This window comes from Tribolium castaneum, chromosome 1 (assembly GCF_031307605.1).
Source record: "Tribolium castaneum strain GA2 chromosome 1, icTriCast1.1, whole genome shotgun sequence".
Taxonomy (NCBI): Eukaryota; Metazoa; Arthropoda; class Insecta; order Coleoptera; family Tenebrionidae; genus Tribolium; species Tribolium castaneum.
Window position 1 is genome coordinate 9,329,023 of NC_087394.1, and position 26,433 is coordinate 9,355,455.

Here is a 26,433-nt window from a genome sequence, read left to right on the forward strand (position 1 = left end):
TTAAGATTTTTAAGATCAAAATGTAAGATCTGGACGTAAATGTGTACAGGGTGTTCTAAGCTAAGACTAAGACTATCGTACAGTTGCAAATACAGGGTGATTCTTTTAGGGCCTACATTAGAACTTATTCCATAATGAACCAGCTAAAAATTAAATTAATTAATTAATTAAATATTATTAATTATTATTATTTGATAATGCACCAGCTAAAAACTAAATAAAATATTAAAGTTTGACAATTGTTGACCATTCTGCAATGTCTACTTGATTAACTATGAAAATTACGAAGTAAAATCAGTTTTTTGTGATTTTTTTCAAAATTGTAAGAGAAAGGTATAGGACGTATTGATAAAAGTCACCATACATTTCGATATTTTTTCGATCGCCTTTAAGAAAATAGAGTCGTTCCATTTGAGAAAACTGAGTTATAGCAATTTTTTAATAACCATTTTAAAAAAATCATACTAGCCATGAATTTGACAGTTTTAGAAAAATCTTCAAACCTTTTGTTATCAAGTGCAGAAAAAAATATTCACTTATCGTAAAGGTTTCAAGGGCTGTGATATCTTAGATAATAAAAATTTTGATAAAAAATTAACATAAGTCAAAAACTATGACAAGTAAATTTTACTCAGTGTGAGAAGATGAATTCCAAAATGCAACAATAATGTGGGGTTACTATTAAAAAAGTTCAAACTTGACGCCAATTTTTGTAGTTCCGAAGGCTCAGTCATTTTGAAAATAATTTAGTTGAGCTCAGAATAGTCGATTTGGATCGTATACAAAATGTTAAAGTTCTAGCAATTTTAGAACTTGAAAAGTTTCTAATGTAGGCCCTAAAAGAATCACCTAGTATATAAAACATTTAGCATATTAACCACAGTTTTGTACTTTTTACTATATTCTTCATGCACCCAAAAACTAACAATGAAATCATTTATGTATAAACATACACAAGCACATTTGGAGGACGTCACAATACATGTCATAAAATATGTCTCACAATGGAAGAATTGTGCAAAAACAGTTGGTAATAAATTAAATTGTTATTTACGTATAAAAAGTCCAATAAAAATTAATTAGATTTTTTTAAACAGCAAGTATTAAATATTCCTAACAATTAAAAATATAAATTAGATGTAGTAGTGTGAAAGTACATCAGGGTCATAATATTGTCTACAGAATAAAATTTCTTGTCGTTATTGTTGAAGTACCAATTCGATGTCGAAAAATTTGTCAGTTAGTTGGTATTAAATCGTTTATTATTCGGCGATTATTATAGGTACTTAAACAATTTTTATGACTTCTGTGTCTAATTTGGTGTTGTTAACCCAACACAAGGTAAGCATAATTAAAAAATGTAACTAGTATATTCATTTCAAAAAGAAAAGCCTAAAATAAAATTCCAATCATTACAAAATTTAAAAGGGATGGGGAAAAAAATATAATATTCCAAAGATCGCCAACTACTGTTGAATGTTAGTAGAAGAAGTAATTTAGAGAATAATTTGGTTAAATGCAAATAAATTGGTGCGAAGGAAAATTAAAAAGTGAACCGAAATCTCTGTTTATTTTTTTTCTTATGTTGTTCGCTTGTACAAGTACTTGTGTTACATCAACAACGAATAAACGACACTGTCCGACATAAACAAATACCACTGTTTGTAGTTAGTTATATAAACTGCTAATATTTTTGCTTCTTAAATACGTATTAACATTACTTAGGTATAGATTAAAAACGAATAATAAATTAAACAAATGGCTTATACTGCTTATAGTTAATGTAAATTACAGTAAAAATGAGCAAACCTTGATTCACTGGTTTCTAAATAATTTTACTTATCTCTTTTAAGACAATATTTACGCCAACAGATAAAACATTATGCATATTAGCTGTCAAATTATCTGGATCGGTTGACAGAAAGCGAATTAAAATTTAATACAAGATTAGAACAAATTACAATAATCATGTATTAAAATTTGCTTGCACTTAAATTTTATATAACCGTATTTTACGTTTAATTACTATTATTATATATAAAGAGCTCTATCTGTCTAACAATTTTAAACTACTTTGAATACGATTCTGATATTTAAGTGTTTCCGATTTCTCAAACTGAATTTTTCGAAAACTTATACAGGGTGATCTTAATTCTGCGATATGATAATTTATACTGCAAGTTTAAAATATCTCTTAACAGTTTTATTTAATACTAAATTGTGTGTAGGTACTGTTTATACATAAGGAAAAATTTACAAAATTAAAATTAATAACTTTCACTGTCGAAGTGTTATGGATGTGATGGTACTAAAATTTTCGATTGATGAAAAAATAGTCTTGACTATAATTTTCGTTGTACCACCCTGTATATCAGTAAGTGCGCATGTATTGTTTTTAAATATTTTGCACAGTATTATAATTCATATGAAGTAGACTGCTTTACAAATTTTTAGCTAACGCTGATAAGGACTATATCCATTCTTTTCTAATTCATTGAAAGAAACCATTTATTTCTTATCATTTATGTAAACGTAAACTACAATATATACACATATCTACAAGTAAAATATGTATAACAACTGATAAGTTTAGTTCTCCTTTACCCTTACTTCAAATAATTTCTCTCCAAATCCCTACATTGTATCAGATCTCTATGTCCAACTTACTATTGAAAGTTCTAGTGGAGCTTCTGGAAAAATTGCAAGATCCAAGCCTAGAGGTAAATTATTTTAAATTTTTGGGAGTGTTTGAAGGTATTTTTGAATTTTTTAAGTATTATTTTTACACTCACTGCTTGCGTTGTTTCACCGAAAACTATACCCAAAAAATTAAGAAAACATCGAGTGTTTTATTAAAAAATATTGTGTTGCCACTGATTTTTGTGACAACCTGGATTGATTCAAAAGAATCGTACACTCTAAAAATTTCAATCAAAAATTTTGTTTACAAAAAGAAAACTAGAAAGAAGTTTAACTTTAATAATTCCAGTTGTAAAGTGTTTTCATGTTTTCATGTTTTTCATTTTCATTTTCATGTTTTCATGTTCATGTGTTTTTTCGTTAAATACTGTGTTTTTGTTTAGATGTTTCAAAAATTAAACAGCATTGAAAACTAGGCCTAAATATTAAGAAAACATCGAGAATTAAGAAATACTGTGTTGGCACTGATTTTTGAGATAACCTGGACACTTCAAAAGCATGGTACTATCTAGTAACTCTTAAAATTTCAATCAAAAATTTTGTCTACAAAACGATAATTAGAAAGAAGGTTAACTTTAAAAACTCCAGTTAGAAAGTGTCTTAACTTTTTGTTTTCTCTTCAAATACTGTGTTTTTGTTAAAACATTTCAAAAATTAAAGAGCACGAAAACTATACATAAAAATGAAGAAAACATCGAGTGTTTCATTAAAAAATATTGTGTTGTCACTTAATTCTGAGACAACCTGGATACTTCAAAAGGATGGTACTATTTAGTAACTCTCAAAATTTCAATCAAAAATTTTGTGTACTAAACGATAACTAGAAAAAAGTTTAATTTTAATAATTCCAGTTGTAAAGTGTCTTAACTTTTTGTGTTTTCTCTTGAAATAATGAGTATTTGTTAAAATGTTTAAAAAATTAAAGAGAGACCTAAAAATGAAGACAACATCGAGTGTTTCGTTGAAAATATTGTGTTGTAACTTATTTCTAAGACAACCTGGACACTTCAAAAGCATGGTACTATCTAGTAACTCTTAAAATTTCAATCAAAAATTTTGTCTACAAAACGATAATTAGAAAGAAGGTTAACTTTAAAAACTCCAGTTAGAAAGTCTCTTAACTTTTTGTGTTTTCTCTTCAAATACTGTGTTTTTGTTAAAACATTTCAAAAATTAAAGAGCACGAAAACTATACATAAAAATGAAGAAAACATCGAGTGTTTCATTAAAAAATATTGTGTTGTCACTTAATTCTGAGACAACCTGAACACTTCAAAAGGATGGTACTATTTAGTAACTCTCAAAATTTCAATCAAAAATTTTGTGTACAAAACGATAACTAGAAAGAAGTTTAATTTTAATAATTCCAGTTGTAAAGTGTCTTAACTTTTTGTGTTTTCTCTTGAAATAATGAGTATTTGTTAAAATGTTTAAAAAATTAAAGAGAGACCTAAAAATGAAGACAATATCGAGTGTTTCGTTGAAAATATTGTGTTGTAACTTATTTCTAAGACAACCTGGACACTTCAAAAGCATGGTACTATCTAGTAACTCTCAAAATTTCAATCCAAAAAATTTTGTCTACAAAACAATAATTAGAAAGAAAGTTAACTTTAAAAATTACAGTTGGAAAGTCTCTTAACTTTTTGTGGTTTCTCTTCAAATACTATGTATTTGTTAAAATGTTTAAAAATTAAAGAGCACTGAAAACTAGACATAAAAATAAAGAAAATATCGAGTGTTTCATTAAAAAAATTGCGTTGTAACTTATTTTTGAGACAACCTGGACATTTCAAAAGGATGATACTATTTAGTAACTCTCAAAATTTCAATCAAAAATTTTGTCTACACAACGATAATTAAAAAGAAGGTTAACTTTAAAAATTCCAGTGGGAAAGTGTCTTAATTTTTTGTGTTTTCTCTTCAAATACTGTGTATTTGTTAAAATGTTTAAAAAATCAAAGAGTACGAAAACTAGACCTAAAAATGAAGAAAACATCGAGTGTTTCAGTAAAAAATATTGTGCTGTAACTTTCTTTCTGAGACACCTTGGATATTCAAAAGGACCGTACTACTTAGTAATTCTCAAAATTTAATCAAAAATTTTGTTTAACTTCAGATAGAACAGTGACATTAATTTGGTGATCTATAATGTCTGTAGTACCTATAAGGTCAGTCTACTATTTTACTAGATCTCAAAAACTAATGATAATTCCACAGAAATCAGCGTTTGTTCTTAAATACACTTAAATTTTCTCTCTACATCTCTACATGTGACTTTGTCATAATTATTTTACAGTTCGATAGTTCCCTATAATTAAAATTAAAAAAAATATCTGTAAACGATCCTTAAAATATTTAATTAGTTATTTGTTGGGACAATCGAAATTTGTTTCACAGATTTTCTGCACAGAACAACATAATAAGACATAGTAATTTTTTACAACTTACAATTATTTAATTAATTTTAATAATAACGGAACTGTAGACAAATTGTAGAAAAATTAACATAGATAGAGAAGAAATTAAGTATTTAATATCAAACGCTGAGTTCTGTCTGATTATTAGTTATTGAGGAGACCCACCTTGTGCACTATTAAACAATTCGAAATTTGAAGACAGACACAAGGTGTTTCAAGTTGCACCTACAGCAGATATTTTCTAAATTTGAAATACAGATGTATAGTTTGGTTTAGAGAAAGGTATTAATTACTAAATGAAACAAAAATTGTTGGTATAACAATAGTGACGTCAGTTATAGTGGGTGTCATAAATGGGACAACCTGTACATTTTAATACGTAAGAAATAAAAATAGAATTCTTTTTCTCGTATATTTGCGATCGTTTAATTCAATTAGGTAAGTAGTAAAAAGTATGCAGAAATTTCGTATTCCACTGTGAACTTGAGTGTTTTCTTCCCATCCATTATTTTATCGCATCAATAAAAGCTATCGATTTTAACACCGAACGCTTCATTAGATAAACCTGAATAGGTAAATGATGTGCCATGTGTTCCAGTAAACAACGTGACTGGAAGTTACGAGTCGGAGTAAGTTAATTAAATTAGCGTTAAAAGCAAAGTTTAAACGAAGGTACTGACACGTTTATGCAAATGAAGGTTACTTTTTGCTTTATTTATTCTGTGACACTACCAGATTTCCATACAAGACGACCATTCATCTCCCATTTTTCTTTGATATAATCGACAAACATTTCGCTCATCACGTGAGTCTCGTCACTATTGAGTTAATTACAAAATCGCCTCAAAATACACGAAAATGGTGACGCAACTAAGGCGTCTTTGGCGTCGATTATTTGGACGTCGGCCAGTTGAATGTTTACATATCATCTTCATTGGCAACGGGACGGACAAAGGTCGAAATAAACACAATTCATTATTGGCAAATATGGTAATAAGTGATCTATTTAAATGCTTAAAATAGAACTCAACAATTGGTTTGCACTCTTGACTCCGAAAATTCAACGTAATGCCAAGAGCTTCGCTCAATTACTACATGAGGTAAATCTGACACAGTGGATGGCGTCAGAGTTTATTGAATCGCTTTCTTGAATCGACAATTACAACCGCTTGGCACTCGATTAGTGTTTTCGCAGGATATTATCTACAACTATCTCGTTAAAACAATATTATTGTAATTGATCAAAAGTGCGCCACTGTCACTCCTCACCAGACCGAATCATTTTTAAATAGACAGAGTTTACAAAACAAGTTTTAAATTTAGAATATTTTGGCTTACTTATAAATACTTGGGCGATATTAATTAAACTGTATGAATGAATGTATGTTGACATGTTTTAATTAGCCAAATAATGTGAAAACGCATGTAGATGAATAGAAAGTGTGGTGTTAGGTATTTAAGAGGATAATTAAAGTGTATTGATGTAGGTATGTGAATATTTGAATGCTGTATATGGGAAGAGAGCAAAACGACTGAAACTGGTGCACCCACAATAAACGAGAAAGGTTTCTGACACCCAAGGTATTGATAATTTTGGACAACAAACTAGAAAAATCATAAAACAGACGAAGAAACAAGGTGTACACATTCAAAATTGTTATAAAAGAGTACAGTACAACCTCGATTATCCGAACCCATCGAAAAACTCTGAAGTTAGGCATTCATCGAAAAAAATAAAAAAAAGGCAAAATTTTTAGACAAAAAATTTGAGTTTTTGCGAGATTTCGGGTTGTAAATAAAAGGGCTTCGATAAATCAAAAAAAGTGAAATCCGAACATTCAGCATTATTAGGTCGGATTATTGAGGTCGTACTGTATACTCGAATAAACCAACGAGGAGAATGTGGGATGAGATGAGAAATGAGATGAGTCATCTGAGAGAATCCAAAGAGGTGAAATGGAATACATAATAAAAACGGTCCAAAAAATTTGTGCTTTTATTTCAAGAAAAAATTTGCCACACTTTGACGAAATACAAATTTTGGAATCGAACTACGGAATTCTAAAATAGTTTATTATAAGAATGTATTTTTTCATGTGGTTAGGTCTAGTTATTTAATAATAGTTATAAATTTTAAGATTTACAAAAATATGCGTCCATAATTTTTTAGAAAAGGTTCTTTTTAAAATGAGCCCAATTTTTTTACTTTGTCAGCTTATCCGGCAACAGAATAAATGCGTAGGCAAAGTAAAAACTTTTCACAAAAATGGAGAAAAAAATCCTAAGTCAAATACCACATACAAAGTATAAAATATTGTCAAAAAACAAGCATAAAGTAAAGCTTTTTGGTTTTTGATATTCTCATTACCGCTAAATATTATCTACCTTTGCATAATAGTTTTTTTCCTTTTTAGAAAATTTTTATAAAAATCCATCCGAATTACACTGAAATTTAACTTGTTTATTGTGACTTGTGATTAACTGAATTTTCTAAGCGACCAAAAAATTTTATCCCATCTTAAATATAGGGTTTATGGTCGACATTTTTTTTCGAAGCAAGATTTCTTGGGAAATATGGGCTCAGTCTACACCAAAAAAAAGTATTAAGAAATCGAAGTAAAGAGAACTCTTTTTCTCATTGCCTGAAAACTTTCTAATTTTTTTTAATCAGGACCGTTCGTCATCTTCATTAAGGAACAAGTTTCGAACCAACTGGTCCATCTTCAGCCCTTTTTAAAACATTACAAATAAATAAATTACAAACAAATTAATAAAAGAGTAAAACACATGGTAGTATGACGCCAGAAGACAAATAAATTGGTTCGAACTCTAGAACATGTTTTTTAATCTTTTTTCAACTAACATTCGGACAAAATTTTTATGGTATTTGACTAACGATTTTTTGTGAAATTACGTACCATTTTGGATATAATGGATGTTTTGTATTATTCAATAAAAAAATTACCAAAAAAATCAGAAAATTATTTCTTGAGATATGACGTCTTCAAAAAATAAATATATAAAATAAAAACTTCTTATACACCGTTATTAATATCTAGAGCCAGAGAAAATAATTCATCAACTCGTCGAAATTTTGATTAAATTTATTATTTTTATACATAAATTACACAAGGACGAATCTAAACAAATCTAAAATTAAATTTTTTAATTCTGCATTTATAGATCTCATAATGAATTGACCCGTTAGTAAATCAGTTTAAAAAAAAACTAAGTATATTTTGACAAATAAATAACAGTTCTGTTTTGATAATAATACTTTCTAATTTTTTCCATAGTGAAGAAATATTTTTTATATTTAGAAACATGTAATCATGTTTCTAAAGTGATTTGTTCATATTTAAACAGCAATTAAACACATTTTTATTTTATTACAGTATGATAAAACCTAAAATTTATCAACATAAACGCATGGTTCATTTTACTCAATGTTATAAAGGTGAAGCCTACGTCAAAAATGTATGTTCCTAAGAAGTCTGAATTGTCTGAATTTTCCGTAATACAATTATTTAACAATATATCTTAGTAGTTAAATAATTTTTTATGTCTCTCGTGATGTAAATTAGGGTATTAGATTATATTCTGTCGCTTCAGTTCATCAATCTACAATTCTATACCACATGCTATAAATTTTGTAAAAAAATTGAGATTTATTTTAGCTAGGTATAAGTACAGTAAGACTTCAACAATCGAACTAATTTTGCAGAAATGCGCCGCGTTTTTTTTTTCAATTCTAAGCTTGATTCTAAGTAAAATAACAACAAAAAATATGTAGTACTATTTGTAAAAAAATGTATCTACCAAAAATAATAGACTAATAATCAGTTAATCACACAAACCCTACGTTTGTGGTTAAAATTTTGCTTTTTTTCTCCAAGTAATTTATGAATTCAGTAATAGAAATAATTAAAAATTCTGAAATATCGACTAAAAATAAAAAAATGCAAATGACGGTATACTATAACCAAAGTATACATAAATTAGTATAATACAAATTTTAGAAAAAAAAAAGATTGCAATAAACAAACTTATATCTTGATCTTAATTTGTTCTTTTCTTAAATTGATAGATTTTTGTGATAAACTGTATAAGGATTTGTTTTTTAATAATTTAATTTTGATTTTTATGAACTTTCGCTTGAACTTTCGAAGTGATTTTTAAGCATTATCTATAATAAGCAATGAATTAAAAAAATCTGTCTCTGTTTAATTTCCACTTGTATTTTTTGGAGAGTTATCTAACGAATAAATTTGTATATCAGTTATGCTATAAATTAGAATATTAAATTACATTAATTTGTTCAAAAATATTCGTTCAACCGGAAATACTTTAGAACTGTATTTTAATAAAATTTATTTTTCATAAATTGTGGTTGTTTGCGATAGATAAAGAAGATGAAAATGCTGGAAAATTTATAATGACTGTGTTGCTCAAATAAATTTTATCTTCCTCGTTCGTAAAAAAAAGTTATGCACATTTTAAGACACGTCACAGTATGCACTAGTCCAATTATTCTGAAAAATGTATTTTAATGTTTTATTTATAACAATGATTTGCAATTTTTTATGATTTTTAACAATAAATTATTTATAATTATTTTCTTCAGCAACCTCACACGAGATCTGTACCATTTTGTGTCGTTAAAATCGTCATAACTAAAATTATTTAGCACTTAATAAACACTTTTAGCCCCAATTAATGCCTTTTCGCATCGATCAAACAATCCGGCCACAAATTCATCGGTTTAAATTAGCTTGAACACTACGCATGACCACCCCCCCCTCTTCATTCAAACGCGCTATTATATACTTAGGTACAGAAAACTTCTTTATATAATCGAATTGTATCAAGCAGGGAGGTACTTGCACGTGTGTTAGTGTGTGTTTTGGTTAGAAAAAATGTCTCGAAAATCTGGAACGGTACCTCTACATGAGGCATGCAAGGTAAATTTAAAACAATCAATTCAAAAAAATTAAAAGCGAGCGCACTAAAATTTTGGCCGGGCGCCAGCCCCCTTTTTTATGTTGACTTAAATTTTTCGAGTAAATAATCCCATCTGCGTTATTTTCGCGTTGTTATTTGCGGGTTTTCGGCAACGGAAATGGAACCGCAACCGGAAATATACGACGTAAGCAATTTTTAACGTCGGTTTTGTGATAATCGTGGAGTCGCAAATTTTTAATCGATTCGATTGATAATCGATGGGTTCGGCTCAACTGATTAGATTTGATAAAGTCTGGATTAAACGAACGGACGAAAAACGCGTTAATTTTGCTAAATTTTATCCAAAGAGCAAATAAAAGCCGCATCTGGTCGCGCGATGTAGTGGAAAATTACCAGCAAAGAAGCGGTTCGGTGTGACATTTTTCGATGCTTTTACTCGCATTTTTCCCGAAAAATTTCAATGACGCAACTGACAAAAATAAAACCAATTAGACACGTTTGGCAATAAACATTAGGATGATAATAACACACATTTACATGATTTCGAACAACTTTCACAATTTCATGTTCCGACTATTTCGTTTTTTTTTTCAAAAATTCAGTTATTCAAGGCGCTCAGTGATGATAAAATCACGGATATTTTAATTATTTTCATTCATGAACGGTTCATGAAAATGCAAGGCTCGCCTATTTATGGAAACGCTTAATGAGGTGTAATTTTTTTTCGAAATCATCGTACAAATTTCGGTGAATTACACTGTGTATTTATTTCGTCACTTTTGTCATAAATATTTATTGTTGTCAAGAGTAGTACAGCCTTGAGACACGTGGTTAGTACCCCCACTTTAATGAACCAGTGGCGTATCACCTGGGACAATTTTACATGGATATTGGCCAAAAGTCGGTTTGCCAACTGTGCACGTGTTCAAACATGCACGTTTTCTGGACAGGTTCCAACACGCTCCAAAATCCGGTCCCGAAAGGTTAATTTGTTTGCCTACCCCTTTTGAGACCAGTTCTAGGGATAAATTTTCCATGCTATTGTCCAGCAAAAATTCAGCTGAGTAGCTGAAACTCTATTATTCTGTGATAGTGTTTCCCTGCGTAATAATAATGACTATATGTCGCAAATAAATGAATTAAATCGGATGTTCCGAATGTTCAAGATCGATGTTTTTGCCAAACGATTCAATTGTCTTGACCCTTCATTGCACACAGCAAGGAGTGTTTCACGTTGAATTCGATCAGTGTTGGCAGTGGTTTTTGTAGATCAAGGCGAGTCTCAAAGGCCGCAAAATTCGCAAATTTTGATTATAATAAGAAAAGTTATTTGGGTCAGGCCATAATTTCTTCGCTTCGTTATTTGAATTCCGCAAAGTAGTGTGAATTTTTTAATTGGAGCATGACACCAAAAGTAGATGAAACCGTCAAAGTTGTTCGAAAGGTAACTTGAGGATTACCGAGAAGGTCATTTACCTGCAACTAAAACTGCGCAATTTATAAATTCAGAGCCGGTGCAGCAGAATAGAAAAGCTAGGAATGTTAACAAGTTAGCGCACTCGTAAAACGATTTCTATTCTATACTCGAAGTTCATAATAAGCATAATTTCACCCATAACGACGTATTGTGTTTGGGAGAAATTATCGCTTTTTTACGGTTTTACGAGAGAAACAATGCCAATTCAGGTAGGTCACTTCTTCGCAAACGGTTTGTTAGGTCAAGTTTTAAATCAACTCTAATTTTAGCGCTGATTTTTTAGCAACACAAATCATTTATTAATTGAAATGAACATTTCAATTTAGTTAATATGTATTTTAACTAATATCTCTGTAGTTACTTAGTTTTTTTCACTTCCTCTTAAAATTATGTCTTAAAGTTGTCAAGACAATTGGAGATCCCTTAATCGTTTATTCATGTAAGATACAGGATGAGTCAAAAATGTATGCTTACCGTATCTTAAAAACTACTTTGTTATAACAGAAATATGCTATTAAATACTTAATTTTTTGCTTAATGTTTGTGATATATTTCAGAATTGTTCTACAAATAAATAAATTCTGAAAGAAACAATGCTTGCATATTAAATGTTATATGCAAAAATTCTGTTAAAAAAATTGTTATTCTCGTAAAAAAAAATGTGTTTTTTTCGCCCAAATTTATTTATTGTAATCGAATTTTAAATTCCCAAATAATTTGAGTTACCCTTTTTTATTTGTCAAAATTACATAACGAATAATTTTTTTGAAGCTTTTTTTTAAACTAGGGACAATTTTTTTACATAATATTTACACAAAATAACGGTGAGCATTGCTTGTTTCAGAATATCATCAGAAATAATAATAACGTTTTTTCAGCGACTTCATGTTAATAATTTATTTATTTATATTATATTATATTATTAAGTAATTGTAAAAAAAATCACATGAATAGAGCAAAAAATAAAGTATTCAATAGCAATCTCCCATGTCTGTGTGATTTTTAGCTTTTGAAATACAATAAAAATCTACATACTTTTAGGTGATTCACGCTCCAAGTATAATAATCCTAATAAACCAAATGAAGATAAAAATATTAAAGTATTTCGGATGATAGAATTTCTCATACTTTTTTATGAAATTAAAAATTAATTTAATTATTAATTATTTTAATTATTTTATTATTTAATTATTAATTTAATTAATAATTAAAAAAAATTAAAGTCGATAATTAAAAAATTCAAAAACATTAATTAGTACTTCGAAATCGATTTGTCCACCAGGTTAGGATTTTTTATTTTTTAACGAACGGACATTTTGGATATACTTTAAATCAAATATTTTATTTTGTAAAAAAATATATAGTTCTCAATTTGGTTTAAAATTTTACATTTTATGTATTTTTTAATGGAAACTTCTATTTTTTTTTTAGGAATTTCGGTAGATCTTTTAACTGCTGAAATTTTAGGCAAAGTTACATAACAAAGTTTTAAAAAAAGTACATACAATTCTACGAAATGCTAGTATTTTACATTTGCACAAGACAACGCTGAGTTTAGCTTATTTCTGAATATATACTATAGTGGCGGTCAGCTCGATTTGCGTGTGCGTCATCAATTTCATTTTTTCATTACCAACACAAAGCTGTAAAAAAATTATCAAAAACAATGCAAATTTAAACAACTAAGGGGTATCTAAGGGTGGTATCCTTGAACATTAATTTACATGTGCACTTCGACAACACCGTCAAGTGTCACGAATTTGTCAACCTGACATTGACAGTAAATTATAGACGTCGTCGCATGGTTGTCGAAAGTGTTATCGGTGTTAATCGCAAGTATTTTCTGTTCGTTTATTGTGTTTTGTGATTTGCGTTTCGTTAGGTTTTTGATTCTGCGTTTATTAGTTCTTGTTTTGTGAATCTGTATTTTTTGTAACAACTTATAATTTAAACACTTCGTAACCTCAAAAAATATTTGATAGTTTGTCACCGCTATGCCCCTGCTATGTAAACGTAGTGACAGAAATGTCAGATGACGCACACGCAAACGGAGCTGAGCGCTACCATATCATCAGAATGAATAGATAATAATAAAAAAATACTTATATTTTTTTCAGACTTCTTATTAATCATTTAATCTATTTTTATTATAAGTAATTGTAAAGAAAATTAGAAAAACTTCACATGTATAGAGCAAAGAAGAAAGTACAGCGATGTAATAATAAACGCTCATTTCTTTGTGATTGTAATTTTTTAAGATACAATAAAAACCTAAGACTTTTAAGTGACTCACTCTTAAGTGAAATAATCCTGTTAAAACTGAAAATATTTTTTAATTTAATCTTTAATTTAATGTTTTTCAATTTTTTTAAATTTTGTAGTCCACTTAGTAAAAAAATAGTTTTTTCCTCTAAATTGGACAAGTATCTAATTGTTTTGCCACAAAAAATACTTTTAACAAGAAGAAGTTAATAAGTTTTTACAATTTTATAATTCTATCGAAATGGCAAAAAAGTGGAGGTTCTATTTTTTATGGTGTAGTTACTCAAAAACTAAAAGATGAATTATTTTAAATTTAGTTTAAAAAGAAAATTGACCTCACCCAGCATTTTTTTTAAGTTTCCATAAGATTATTTCATAATTTTGTTACTCTATAGGTGGGCATAGGTTTATTAACTGATAATAGTTATCTCATATTTCGGCTTTTCGGATGTTTAGGCAATTGCGTCATCATAGAGAAATCTTCTTTTGTAAAATGATAATGGAAAACGTCATTTTACGAAATACGAAAAAGTATTGATAAAGTATTTTTCAACTTTGTACTTTGCCTGACCTGACCTGACCATTTTTCCGAAGAAAAAAGTGTTTTAATTTCATTCAAAATTAAAAAATACCCAATCAGCAGCACCTTAAAAGGAGGACGTTTGTCTTGAACAATCTTATTTTTTCCATTATTTTTTGTGGAATATTTTGAATTTACCTAATTATTTACTGATATCATTGATAGAGTAAAGTGAAGTGTCCACTTGTAAGATTTCTGCGACTATAAAACGGTCCTTCATATATATAACCACAAATAGTTGTTTTTTGCGCAAGTAACGTTCTACTTTGTTCCAGCCTAAACTCATAGCTCAAGTAGACCAGAAAAAGGGTGGTGTTAACACAGTAGTGATGACTAAGTAAGTACAAAAGCTCCATCTCTTAATAATACATTCATTCACCGACATCACAAAGCTTCTTTTTGAAGGTATCAGAATTTTTACTTATCTCAACAGAAATCAAATTATTTAATTACAGACTTAGTACTGGTGATTGGACTTGAGTGATTTAAAAACCATGTATATTTGCAGACGACAAGTCCGTCAGGGCGCTTCCTCCTCACTGCAACGTACAATTTGGGACGCACTTGATTCCTTATCGCGATATTGCGTAACTTGATGTCTGGAATTGTACGTTGTGGAGTTGCCAACGGTTTTTACTAATAACTAGCTAAAAAATCAGAGCGAATCGTTGAAATGATCCAAGGCGTCGTGCGTATATACATGGTTTGATCATAGTGTTGTTTGATTACATTTTGTAAGTTTTGTAAGATTATTGGCATATACCGGAGCTGCTAGAAGTGCTTCTACCGCACCTGTTGCGATGTGGTTGTGCTGGGGAGCTACGGAATTAGAAGGACGATCAACGGTACAATTACCTATATTTCTTAAGTTTTAAAGTACGATTTGTACAGAAAGTATTGTAGACTTGCAAATTCAAGTTTTATTCCTTCCTTCAGTTCTTGAACGTAAATATATTTTTTTTACATTTACATTCTTTCAACTCATCCGTCTCGTCCCGACTTCGAACCTCGCCCAAGTCTTATCTTATGTAACCAAGTTGCATCATTTCGGCGAGACTCGAAGATCCCTTTATCCATAATCCATTGAGTCAGTCTATGTTTTGCACTAATGAATCTAACATCTTTCTCTTCGCATCCAAGTCGAGCCCACTGTCTAACTCGGGTCATTTTCAGTTATAAATGTGAAAAAAATGAAGTGACTGTGCCTTCGGCCAATGGCTCGACAGTACCTTTGGTTAACGCAGCACGTGGGGATGAGGAGTTGGGGGATTACGACCCATTTGCCCACCGCAAACTCGACCACCCAACATCGTAAGTTTGTGGAAAAAATTTCATTGCAAAAATTACACTTCGACTTACAGTGACTTGGACACTCTCATTCATTTGCTGAAAGGGAGCTTGGGCAGTGGGATTCTGGCAATGCCCATGGCTTTCGCCAATGCTGGTCTCTTCTTTGGATTGTTTTGCACGTTTGCAATCGGCAGCATCTGTACGTACTGCGTGCACATATTGGTAAAAAGCGCTCATGCCTTGTGTAGAAGAAACCGAGTTCCGTCTCTAGGCTACGCAGAAGTGGCCGAAGCTGCGTTCCTCGCTGGCCCGCAATCGATTCGTCCGTGGGCCAAGTTTGCCAAAGCAATGATCAATCTGTTCCTTGTAATAGACCTCCTGGGCTGTTGCTGTGTGTACATCATGTTTGTTGCCGAGAATATTAAGCAAGTTGTTGACAATTACACGCCGAAGGACACTCATCAAGACATTAAGATTTACATGGCCGCCCTCCTACCCCTCCTTATCCTAATCAATTTGATAAGGAATCTGAAATACTTGTCGCCACTATCTATGATTGCCAACATCCTGGTCGCCTCTGGAATGGGCATAACCTACTACTATCTCATTAACGAGATGCCCTCTCTTGACGAGAGGCCCAAAATTGTCGAATTCACAAAACTACCAAAGTTCTTTGGTACCGTTATCTTTGCCTTGGAAGGCATTGGCGTGGTAATGCCTCTCGAAAACAACATGAAGACACCAACTCACTTTATCGGATGTCCTGGTGTTTTAAACATTGGAATGTTTGTGGTCGTTCTTTTGTACGCCACGACCGGTTTCCTGGGTTATCTCAAATACGGCACGCACACACAACCCAGCATAACGCTAAATCTTCCAGAAACTGAACCGTAAGTCACCCCTTATAACAATTAACCCCAAATAATATCTTCATTTTTTTCAGATTGGGACAGTCCGTGAAACTGATGATCGCAGTTGCGGTTTTCTTCACGTATGCTTTGCAGTTCTATGTCCCCATGGAGATCATCTGGAAGAGTTTGAAGGGTTTGTTCAACAAGCGGCCCAACCTCTCAGAATACAGCATTCGAATTAGTTTAGTTATTTTGACCGCGGTCATTGCCATTCTCGTTCCTGATCTTGAGGGTCTGATTTCGCTAGTCGGAGCGTTGTGTCTTTCAATGTTAGGGTTGATCTTCCCGGCTGTTATCGATTTAGTCACCTTCTGGGAAGACCCAGGCTTTGGGAGGCTAAATTGGCGGCTGTGGAAGAACGTTTTGTTGATTTTCTTCGGGTTTGTGGGCTTTGCCACCGGGACTTATGTCAGCATACAAGGGATCATTGAGAGAGCTAATAGTTCATAATTTCGGCGGTTTTCTATCGTCTCTAGTGCACAGGACCTTGCCCGTTAAATTACTGTCTAAATCTAAAACGTAACTAGCCTCGAGTTAGGCCTTGCAAGGTTTCGAAGTAGTGACCGGCTGGAACCCGGTAGTTAGACAACAACGATTTGGATTCTGGTTTAGATTAGTTCTGATCCAAGCACCAAAGGGGACGTGTAGAAAACGCTTTATTTTTAGTGTTTAAAAGTAGACTGCAAGTACAATCTGTGATTGCTATAATCTTACTATCTTGTTTCATGACCCTTGCATTGATTCCTTTATTTTGGTTTAATTTTTTTGTATAGTGAGACATTCTACATTCATTCAGTTATTTATATGTACCATTGTGATTTTTTTAGGTATAAGTTACTAACACTTTAAACTGGAAGTTTTGTTGGTGTTCATTAACACTTGTTTTGACTTTCCAAGAACCAAAAATTTTTACGTGAACACCGGCAATATGCAGTTTTCTTTAACAAACGCAGTATTTAGTTCCAAAGGAACTGTGACTTGATGGTGCCTTATGAAATTTTTATCTGGTTTTTTCCAGACACAGGAACATTGTTGATAACGTAATTTGTTGGGAAATTGATTTACTTTAGATATAATTTTATGTTCCTTATATTTATACACATAGACGAGGAAAAATTGAAACGTTTCATATTCGAAATTTAAGTAAATTATTAATTTCAAGTCAAATAAATTTATGTATTTTTCTATCATCGTTGCCAACACTGTTAAACAGATTCAAGCCGTACTATTGACGCAATCTAGCAACAGCTTAATACATAAATTTAAGTGAAAACTCGAATTAAGTCAGAAGTTCCCTATTAATTTTAATATCTTGATATTGATGAGTAACATATTTAAAATAAAATATGGTTTTTGATTAAAAGTCGTTTCTTTTATCCCACTTCTATCCTTAAGGAACAAATGCAGGACGTTGATCATTTTGTAGGAGGTCCACGAGATTATAATGAAAATACGAAAAAATTTTGCTTGAGTATGTACTTACTGCTACTTTAATTAATCTGTTAAAAGTTGTCATTTCGAAATGTTGTGCTTTAATTGGCTATTTAACTACGGCTTTTACTTAACCTTAACAAGAGAACTCGAGGATGCTACTGACTGTCATCCACGTGGCGCCCTTTTATTGGTTAACGTTCGTTCTGCCACCAGTCATACAAATTTGTATGTCTGACTTCATACCCAGTTACTCCACGAGAATGAAACAATCCACAAAAAATTCTTATCGCTTTATTATCAATTATAAGACTATTAACATTTACTTTTATTAGATCATTTAGATTATAATTAAATATGACTGTAAAGACTTTTGTGTATTTATATCATGTATACAAGTTATTGCTGAAATAATTTCAGGTTAAGTCAGTGACTATTTTAAGTTAGCTGACCGATATTTGTGCACATAAAGACTAGCAAACACAATTGTGAGAACTGTACTTGTTCCTAGCAAGGTCCATTTAATTATGTCCACCATAGCAACTTTATTGAAGTACATTTCTTTTAGTTTCATGATGTATTCATCTGTTAATGAAACTCCCTAAAATAAATATGAATAATAAAAATAAGGTTTATGACGTGTATATCCTCACTTCTTCTATCCACAGCAGTGGAAAAACAGCTCTTGGAAGACTACTCGTTTGATCGGCGTAAGGAATTGGTCGCAAAACTGCGTTAATCTGAATTCTTTTTAATCCTTGTAACGGAGTTCCTGTTTCCTAAAATAAAGCAACTAAATAAGTGCAAACTACTAGAAATTATTTACCGGTTCTACGAGCAAGAATGTACTGTGAAGATCTTCATTCGGTGTTAGGCCTTCTACACCTTTAAGATATTTTTCATCTGCCCACAAGAAGTGAGGGAAAGATAACAGCACATCCACTCCTACATAATTTTAATATATTTTAATAAGATTGATGGCAAAATAAACCAACTTGCCTGTGCATGACTGCATGTCAATAACTCCATCCAAAAAGCAGGATTTTTTACCATCAATTCCTTTGGTTTTGTTCGTGCAAAAACAATCTTCCCCTGCTGTGGGCGTTTTAGGCCTTAAGGTCGAATTATCAGCAGTAAATAAATATCCCCTTATGCCTTTATAATGCAACTCTTTTGAATATTTAATTTCAACGTATCTGTAATAATTATTAAAAAAACAAAGGATAATAAAAATAAGGAAATGGAAATAAAAGAATTACTATACTTTATAAATTACACAGGGTGATTTTTCTACGGTCTACATTAGAAACTTTTTAACTTCTAATACAGCTAGAGCTTTAAAATTTTGTGTACGATCCAAATCGACCATTCTGAGTTCAAATAAATTATTTTCAAAATAGCTGAGCTTTCGGAACTACAAAAAATTTACGCCAAGTTTAAAATTTTGAATAGTTATCACATATTTTATTGCATATTTGAATTTACCTTCTCAAGCTGAGTAACATTTACTCAAGTTGTTGGTACTTATTTGTCATAATTTTTGACATATCAATTTTTTTGTTAAAAAATTTTCATTTGCAAGGGTTTATCTAAGATATCGCAGCTCCTGAACCCTTTGTGATAAGTGAGTATTTTTTTTTGCATTCGATAGTCGAAGGTTTGAAAAGTTTTCTAGAATTCTCGAAATTGTTAACTGTCAAAATTCATGGCTGGTATGATTTTTTCAAAATGGTTTAAAAAACACATCTAAATTATTTTTTCAAATGGAACGATTATATTTTCTTATCACCAATCGAAAGGACATCGATATTTTTGGTGACTTTTATCAATACGTCCTATACCTATCTCTTACAGTTTTTGAAAAAAATCACAGAAAACGGATTTTACTTCGTAATTTTCATAGTTAGTCAAGTAGACCTTGTAAAATGGCCAACAATTGTCAAACTTCAATATTTTATTTAGTTTTTAGCTGGTTCATTATCTAAAAAGCAATAAAACAATAATATTTAATTATAATTTATTATAACTTTGTGAATTATGGAAAGTAACTCAGTCAGTTTGCCATCGAATTTTGAACTTCTTGAATGAAAATGGTGAACAAATATAACATTTCACTTAATAAATAGCACGATTTTATCAAATTTTTTAAAAATTTGTTTAATTAAAAATGAAAATAATGAGCCAAAATGTTTTTGCAATTATTTCAAAAACTGTGAGAGATAGATATAGAAGATGTTAATAAAAGTCTGCACAAAAATTGATGTTCTTTCGATTGCCATTAAAAACACAAGGTCATTCTATTTAAAAAAAATGTTTTATAATCATTTATTTTTTAATCATCGTTTTAAAAAATTATACTAGCCTTGCAACTTGACAATTGACAATCGTAAAGACTTGGGAATAGTCATTGAACCTTTGGGTATCAAAGCAAAAAGAATTATTTACTTATTGTGAATGGTTCAGGAACAGTAATATTTTAAATAAACCCCTGAAAATAAAAATTTTACCAAAAAAATAAACATATGTCCAAAACTATGACAGATGAGTACTTACAACTAGAGTACATTTTACTCAGTTTTAACGAAGTTCCGGAAATTCAGCCATTTTGAAAATTATTTAGTTGAACTCAAAATGGTCGATTTAAAGCTCTAACTATATTAGAAGGTAAAAAGTTGCATAATTGGACTGACCTGCAAATATCTGTAGAATAGATTTGAAAAACAGAGTCCTTTCCAACACCAGGAGGATACAAAGTGGCATCTGTGCCTTCAACCTTATCACAAGAAGTATTTTTACCTAATCCATTCCAGAAATCAGTATATGTCGCATTGTTCAATCTTATAATTTGTCCCAAGGAGTGTACATCTTTAATGCCTCTTTTTACCGTATAAACTCCATCGTCAGATTTAGATTTCTGGATTAAAATTATTAATATTTCGTGTTATTGGCTTTTTATACCCACGTAGCCAAAAAGGGAAAACTTCAAAGAATCATCAGATAATTTCTCAACGTTTTTCATCTCTGCTGCTATACTACATGCCAGAGTTCTCTGAACTTCACATATAGATAAATGTCTAACACAAAACCTAACTCCATCAAAAAGAATATCTTTGACTTTCACTCGCATAAAATTACTGCTCATGTTCGGGAATATGTCATCCAAACAGTGCGCTAAAGCTCCAGTCATTTGGTGAAATGGTTCAGCCATTTGAAGCATGCTCTAAAAATTATTTTTTTTTGTTCTACTATATATAATATATTTGAAAATAATACAATAACAGGCGCGTTTAGCATTGTGACGTAATCGTCTTCTGAAAAATTACCAGAAGCTTCTTTGTCGAACGCAAATCGTTCGTTTTGTTTGTAGGAAATTGTATCTTCTTCCTCATTTATGGCAAGAATTGTTTTTCGTCTGTACTGCCTTGTAAAAAAAATGTTTGTGTTTTGAGTAACATTGTTTCACAAATTGCTCACTTGTAGACGTACGGCCCTTTTTCCCGGACGACAGGTTTCGACCCGTTTTGTACATCGTCAACATTTTCTACGTTAAAAAAATATACTTTGAAAATGATAGGAAATGGTAACTCCACAAATCGGTCATATTGTTCGGTCCCTTTTACCAATTTTACGTTCTAAAAATTGAAATTTTTCCCCAAAAAATTTTACTTCCACTTACTTACCTTGTAAACTTCGTCCCTTATGGCATCAGGAAAAACTTGAATTATTAACAATGTTGATAGTACCAACAACACCGTCGAAATTAATAACGCCGTTAAGATAATTTTTGATCCAATTTGTAGAGCAAACATTTTGTCTAGCTTGACCAAAACTATTAGGTACTATAATAGATTGTTCGATTTGTTCTTAAAGTAGCTATTGTTTAAATTTTTATACCCACTTATCCTTAAAACCTAAATTTTTATTTAACATATAATCGATTAAATGTACACAAATAACTGTTTTGAAATTGTTTATGACATTGATTTTTGATCGTAATTAATTTTAATTAAACAGAAGGAACACAAGGAAGCAGTGCGTTTTTACTCACTTACAAAATATTACTTAATTTGTCATAAAATTGTGTACAGTCATTTTGCGTTATCGTGTAACAAATCGTTGTTCGTATTGAATATTCACGTCTAAAAAGAGATAAAAAACTTGAGGCAATATATACTGAACCAACGGTTTTGAACTGACTTTACTGTGACATTTGTTGAAAGGATAGTTCATTACAAATTATTAATTTTTCAATTTCCATTTGTGATATGTAGTTAACGTTGGCAATAATTATTTACTAGGATGGGGAAACCACAAGAATTAATAAAATTCACTCATGTGGCATCTCCTTCGTCTCCCCCCAGTCAAAAATCCAAAAAGTTTCTCCAAAAGCTTTTGCAACAGTACGTTTCATCTTCAACAAAATTAATTTCGACTTACACTCGTATACTCCTAAATACCTACTTGCTGCTGTGTTATAAAAATATTGTACTCATAATTCGTATCTCTCATTTGGTGTTACGAATAGGAAAAATTAAATAAAAGTTCCAAAGTTTTCGTCAAAATTGTTACAAAAATATGAAATCCGCATTCGCTTTCAGGAATTTTTAAAGAAAACGCTCAGAAACATTTATTAACGTTTTACCCACAACATAGTAATTAATTTTCACTCATATCTTGATACTTATAAATACTTACTGTGTTCTAAAATGTTGCACTCACATTTTCACACACTTCACCTCACTTAGAAAAAATTAAAATTCACTCACCCTGGGCGTCCTCTTCGTTCCCTCTTCTTCTTAGAACCGACCTACTGAAAATTAAAAAAACACAAGATTAGTATACAAAGTTTCGATTAATGCTTTATGTATAACATTACGGATTTATACTTAATTTTTTTAGAGAAAAAAAATCTTTGACAACTAACCCTTTAATCCTGATCCTTGTAGCACGATTACAGCGTTCAGGTTCCCTGAAGATCCCTTCCATTGGCACTTTAATCACTCGAAATGTAAAAAATCGCGCACTACTAAATGTCTGTTAAACACTCGAAAATTCACAACACGCACTTTCAGTCACTCGAGACATCTGAAAAAAAAATTGAAAAAATTAGTAGTGAAAAAAAAAACAAAATCAAATTCATACAATATACTTAGTCTCGAGTTTGCTGTGAATGTTTTTTTCATTGTTAAGGAATTGCTTCGTCAAATGTCTGGAAACTTTTCTTCAAATGCTTTGAGAGAATTAAGTTTTATCTACAGTTGATTAATTAATTTTCACTCATATTTGGATACTTATAAATACTTACTGTTTTCTAAAATGTTGCACTCACATTTTCACTTCACACACTTCACCGCGCTTAGAAAACATTAAAATTCACTCACCCTGAGCGTCCTCTTCGTTCCCTCTTCTTCTTAGAATAGACCTACTGAAAATAAAAAAATACAAGATAAGTATACAAATTTTCGATAAATAACTTTATGAATAACATTAGGAATTTATGCTTAATTTTTTTTAGATTTTTTTTTTAACTTTGTAAACTAACCCTTTAATCCTGATCCTTGTAGCACGATTACAGCGTCCAGGTTCCCTGAAGATCCCTTCCACTGGCACTTTAATCACTCGAAATTTAAAAAATGGCGCACTACTAAATGTCTGTTAAACACTCGAAAATTCACAACACGCACTTTCAGTCACTCGAGTCATCTGAAACAAAAAATTGGAAAAATTAGTAGTGAAAAAAAAACTAAATCAAATTCGTACAATATACTTAGTCTCGAGCTTGTTGTGAATGTTTTTCTTCATTATTTAAGAGATGCTTTGTCAAATGTCTAGAAATTTTTCTTCAAAAGCTTTGAGAGAATTTCGTTTCATCTACAATTAATTAATTAATTTTTACTCATATTTGGATACTTATAAATACTTACTGTGTTCTAAAATGTTGCACTCACATTTTCACACACTTCACCTCACTTAGAAAAAATTAAAATTCACTCACCCTGAGCGTCCTCTTCGTCCCTCTTCTTCTTATAATTGACCTACTGAAAATAAAAAAACACAAGATCAGTACACATATTTTCAATAAATAACTTTATGTATAACGTTACGGATTTATACTTAATTTTTTTGGAGAAAAAATAATCTTTGACAACTAACCCTTTAATCCTGATCCTTGTAGCACGATTATAGCGTCCAAGTTCCCTGAAGATCCCTTCCATTGGCACTTTAATCACTCGAAATGTAAAAAATCGCGCACTACTAAATGTCTGTTAAACACTCGAAAATCCACAACACGCACTTTCAGTCACTCGAGTCATCTGAAACAAAAAATTGGAAAAATTAATAATTAATGAAGGAACAAAATTAAATTCGTACAATATACTTAGTCTCGAGCTTGCTGTGAATGTTTTTCTTCATTGTTTAAAAGATGCTACGTCAAATGTCTGGAAATTTTTCTTCAAAAGCTTTGAGAGAATTACGTTTCATCTACAACACAATCAATTAATTTTCACTCATATTTTGATATAAATACTTACTGTGTTCTAAAATGTTCCACTCACATTAAAAATCACATATTCACACACCACACCTCACTTAAAAAAATTAAAATTCACTCACCCTGGGCGTCCTCTTCGTTCCCTCTTCTTCTTAGAATAGACCAACTGAAAATAAAAAAACACATGATCAATATACAAATTTTCGATAAATTACTTTATGTATAAAATTACGGATTTGTACTTAATTTAAAAAAAAATTACAACTAACCCTTTAATCCTGATCCTTGTAGCATGATTATAGTGTCCAGGTTCCCTGAAGATCCCCTCCATTGGCACTTTAATCACTCGAAATTTAAAAAATCGCGCACTACTAAATGTCTGTTAAGCACTTGAATGTCCACAACACGCACTTTCAGTCACTCGAGTCATCTGAAACAAAAAATTGGAAAAATTAATAATTAATGAAGGAACAAAATTAAATTCGTACAATATACTTAGTCTCGAGCTTGCTGTGAATGTTTTTCTTCATTGTTTAAAAGATGCTACGTCAAATGTCTGGAAATTTTTCCTCAAAAGCTTTGAGAGAATTACGTTTCATCTACAACACAATCAATTAATTTTCACTCATATTTTGATATAAATACTTACTGTGTTCTAAAATGTTGCACTCACATTTTCACTTCACACACATCACTTCACTTAGAAAAAATTAAAATTCACTCACCCTGGGCGTCCTCTTCGTTCCCTCTTCTTCTTAGAACAGACCTACTGAAAATAAAAAAATACAAGCTCAGTATACAAATTTTCGATAAATAACTTATGTATAACGAAACGGATTTATACTTAATTTTTTTGGAGAAAAAAAAACTTTCAGAACTAACCCTTTAATCCTGATCCTTGTAGCACGATTATAGCGTCCAGGTTCCCTGAAGATCCTTTCCATTGGTACTTTAATCACTCGTAATGTAAAAAATCGCGCACTACTAAATGTCTGTTAAACACTTGAAAATCCACAACACGCACTTACGATCACTAGAGTTATCTGCAACAAAAAATAGGAATAATTAATAATGAATGAAGGAACAAATTTAAATTCGTACAATATACTTAGTCTCGATCTTGCTGTGAATGTTTTTCTTCATTATTTCAGTAATGTTTCGTCAAAAGTCCAGAAGTTTTCTTCAAAGGCTTTGAGAGAATTACGTTTCATCTACAACACAATCAATTAATTTCCACTCAAATTTGGATACTTATAAATACTTACTGTGTTCTAAAATGTTGCACTCACATTTTCACTTCACACACTTCACCGCACTTAGAAAAAATTAAAATTCACTCACACTGGGCGTCCTCTTCGTTCCCTCTTCTTCTTAGAATAGACCAACTAAAAATAAAAAAATGCAAGATCAGTATACAAATTTTCGATAAATAACTTTATGTATAACGTTACGGATTTATAATTAATTTTTTTGGAGAAAAAAAACTTTGACAACTAACCCTTTAATCCTGAACCTTGTAGCACGATTATAGCGTCCAGGTTCCCTGAAGATCCCTTCCATTGGCACTTTAATCACTCGAAATGTAAAAAATCGCGCACTACTAAATGTCTGTTAAACACTAAAAAATCCACAACACGCACTTTCAGTCACTCGAGTTATCTGAAACAAAAAATAGAAAAAAATTAATGATGATCTAGAATGAAAAGAATGTGAAAAACGTCTTTTGATCCAACATTAAAGATTTTGTATTTTGAAATTTTTTATATTTGGTCACTGGCGACTCCTGGACTAGATATCGGATAATAATTTCATAACTAAAGCTACTGATAACTTACAACTTCATAACTTAGAGTCCTCACCTCTAAATCTGGCATTATTGGATGCAAAACAAATGTTTTTTATTAACG

At 30.9% G+C, this 26,433-nt stretch overlaps 2 protein-coding genes across 8 annotated transcripts in view; one reads left to right on the forward strand and one right to left on the reverse strand.

The window, feature by feature from the left end:
* Window positions 1–17,965, forward strand: part of LOC658155 (uncharacterized protein) — a 31,253-nt gene extending 13,288 nt beyond the window's left edge. The window contains exons 1-6 of one of the 7 annotated variants that reach the window (XM_064359642.1): window positions 9,981–10,081; window positions 14,677–14,806; window positions 14,857–15,346; window positions 15,575–15,712; window positions 15,763–16,581; window positions 16,635–17,965. In XM_064359642.1, coding sequence (XP_064215712.1) covers window positions 15,821–16,581; window positions 16,635–17,052 — 1,179 coding nt within the window. In that variant the 5' untranslated portion in view covers window positions 9,981–10,081; window positions 14,677–14,806; window positions 14,857–15,346; window positions 15,575–15,712; window positions 15,763–15,820 and the 3' untranslated portion in view covers window positions 17,053–17,965. Of the gene's footprint in view, window positions 1–2,639; window positions 2,721–9,928; window positions 10,082–14,676; window positions 14,807–14,856; window positions 15,347–15,574; window positions 15,713–15,762; window positions 16,582–16,634 lie in introns of those variants that run through there. The other 6 variants (XM_064359643.1, XM_008200734.3, XM_964564.4 and 3 more) reach the window with 6 other exon arrangements.
* Window positions 17,782–22,791, reverse strand: LOC103314488 (sensory neuron membrane protein 2). Its single transcript, XM_064359640.1, has 10 exons — window positions 22,495–22,791; window positions 21,714–22,444; window positions 21,508–21,665; window positions 21,307–21,454; window positions 20,996–21,253; window positions 20,724–20,947; window positions 19,033–19,229; window positions 18,860–18,978; window positions 18,687–18,812; window positions 17,782–18,634 (listed from the first exon to the last, which is right to left on the reverse strand). The coding sequence occupies exons 2-10, from the start codon at window positions 21,840–21,842 to the stop codon at window positions 18,467–18,469; spliced, it is 1,527 nt and encodes a 508-aa protein (XP_064215710.1). The 5' UTR covers window positions 21,843–22,444; window positions 22,495–22,791; the 3' UTR covers window positions 17,782–18,466.
* Between the last annotated feature and the right edge of the window lie 3,642 nt (window positions 22,792–26,433).

Excerpts from the sequence above, each read along its gene's own strand:
- LOC103314488 (XM_064359640.1), bottom strand. The coding sequence starts at position 21,842 with ATGTTTGCTCTACAAATTGGATCAAAAATTATCTTAACGGCGTTATTA. Across the intron at positions 21,666-21,713 it reads TAAGGGACGAAGTTTACAAG|AACGTAAAATTGGTAAAAGG; the intron begins GTAAGTAAGTGG and ends TTCAATTTTTAG. Across the intron at positions 20,948-20,995 it reads AGTTTTCCCTTTTTGGCTAC|AAATCTAAATCTGACGATGG; the intron begins GTGGGTATAAAA and ends ATTTTAATCCAG.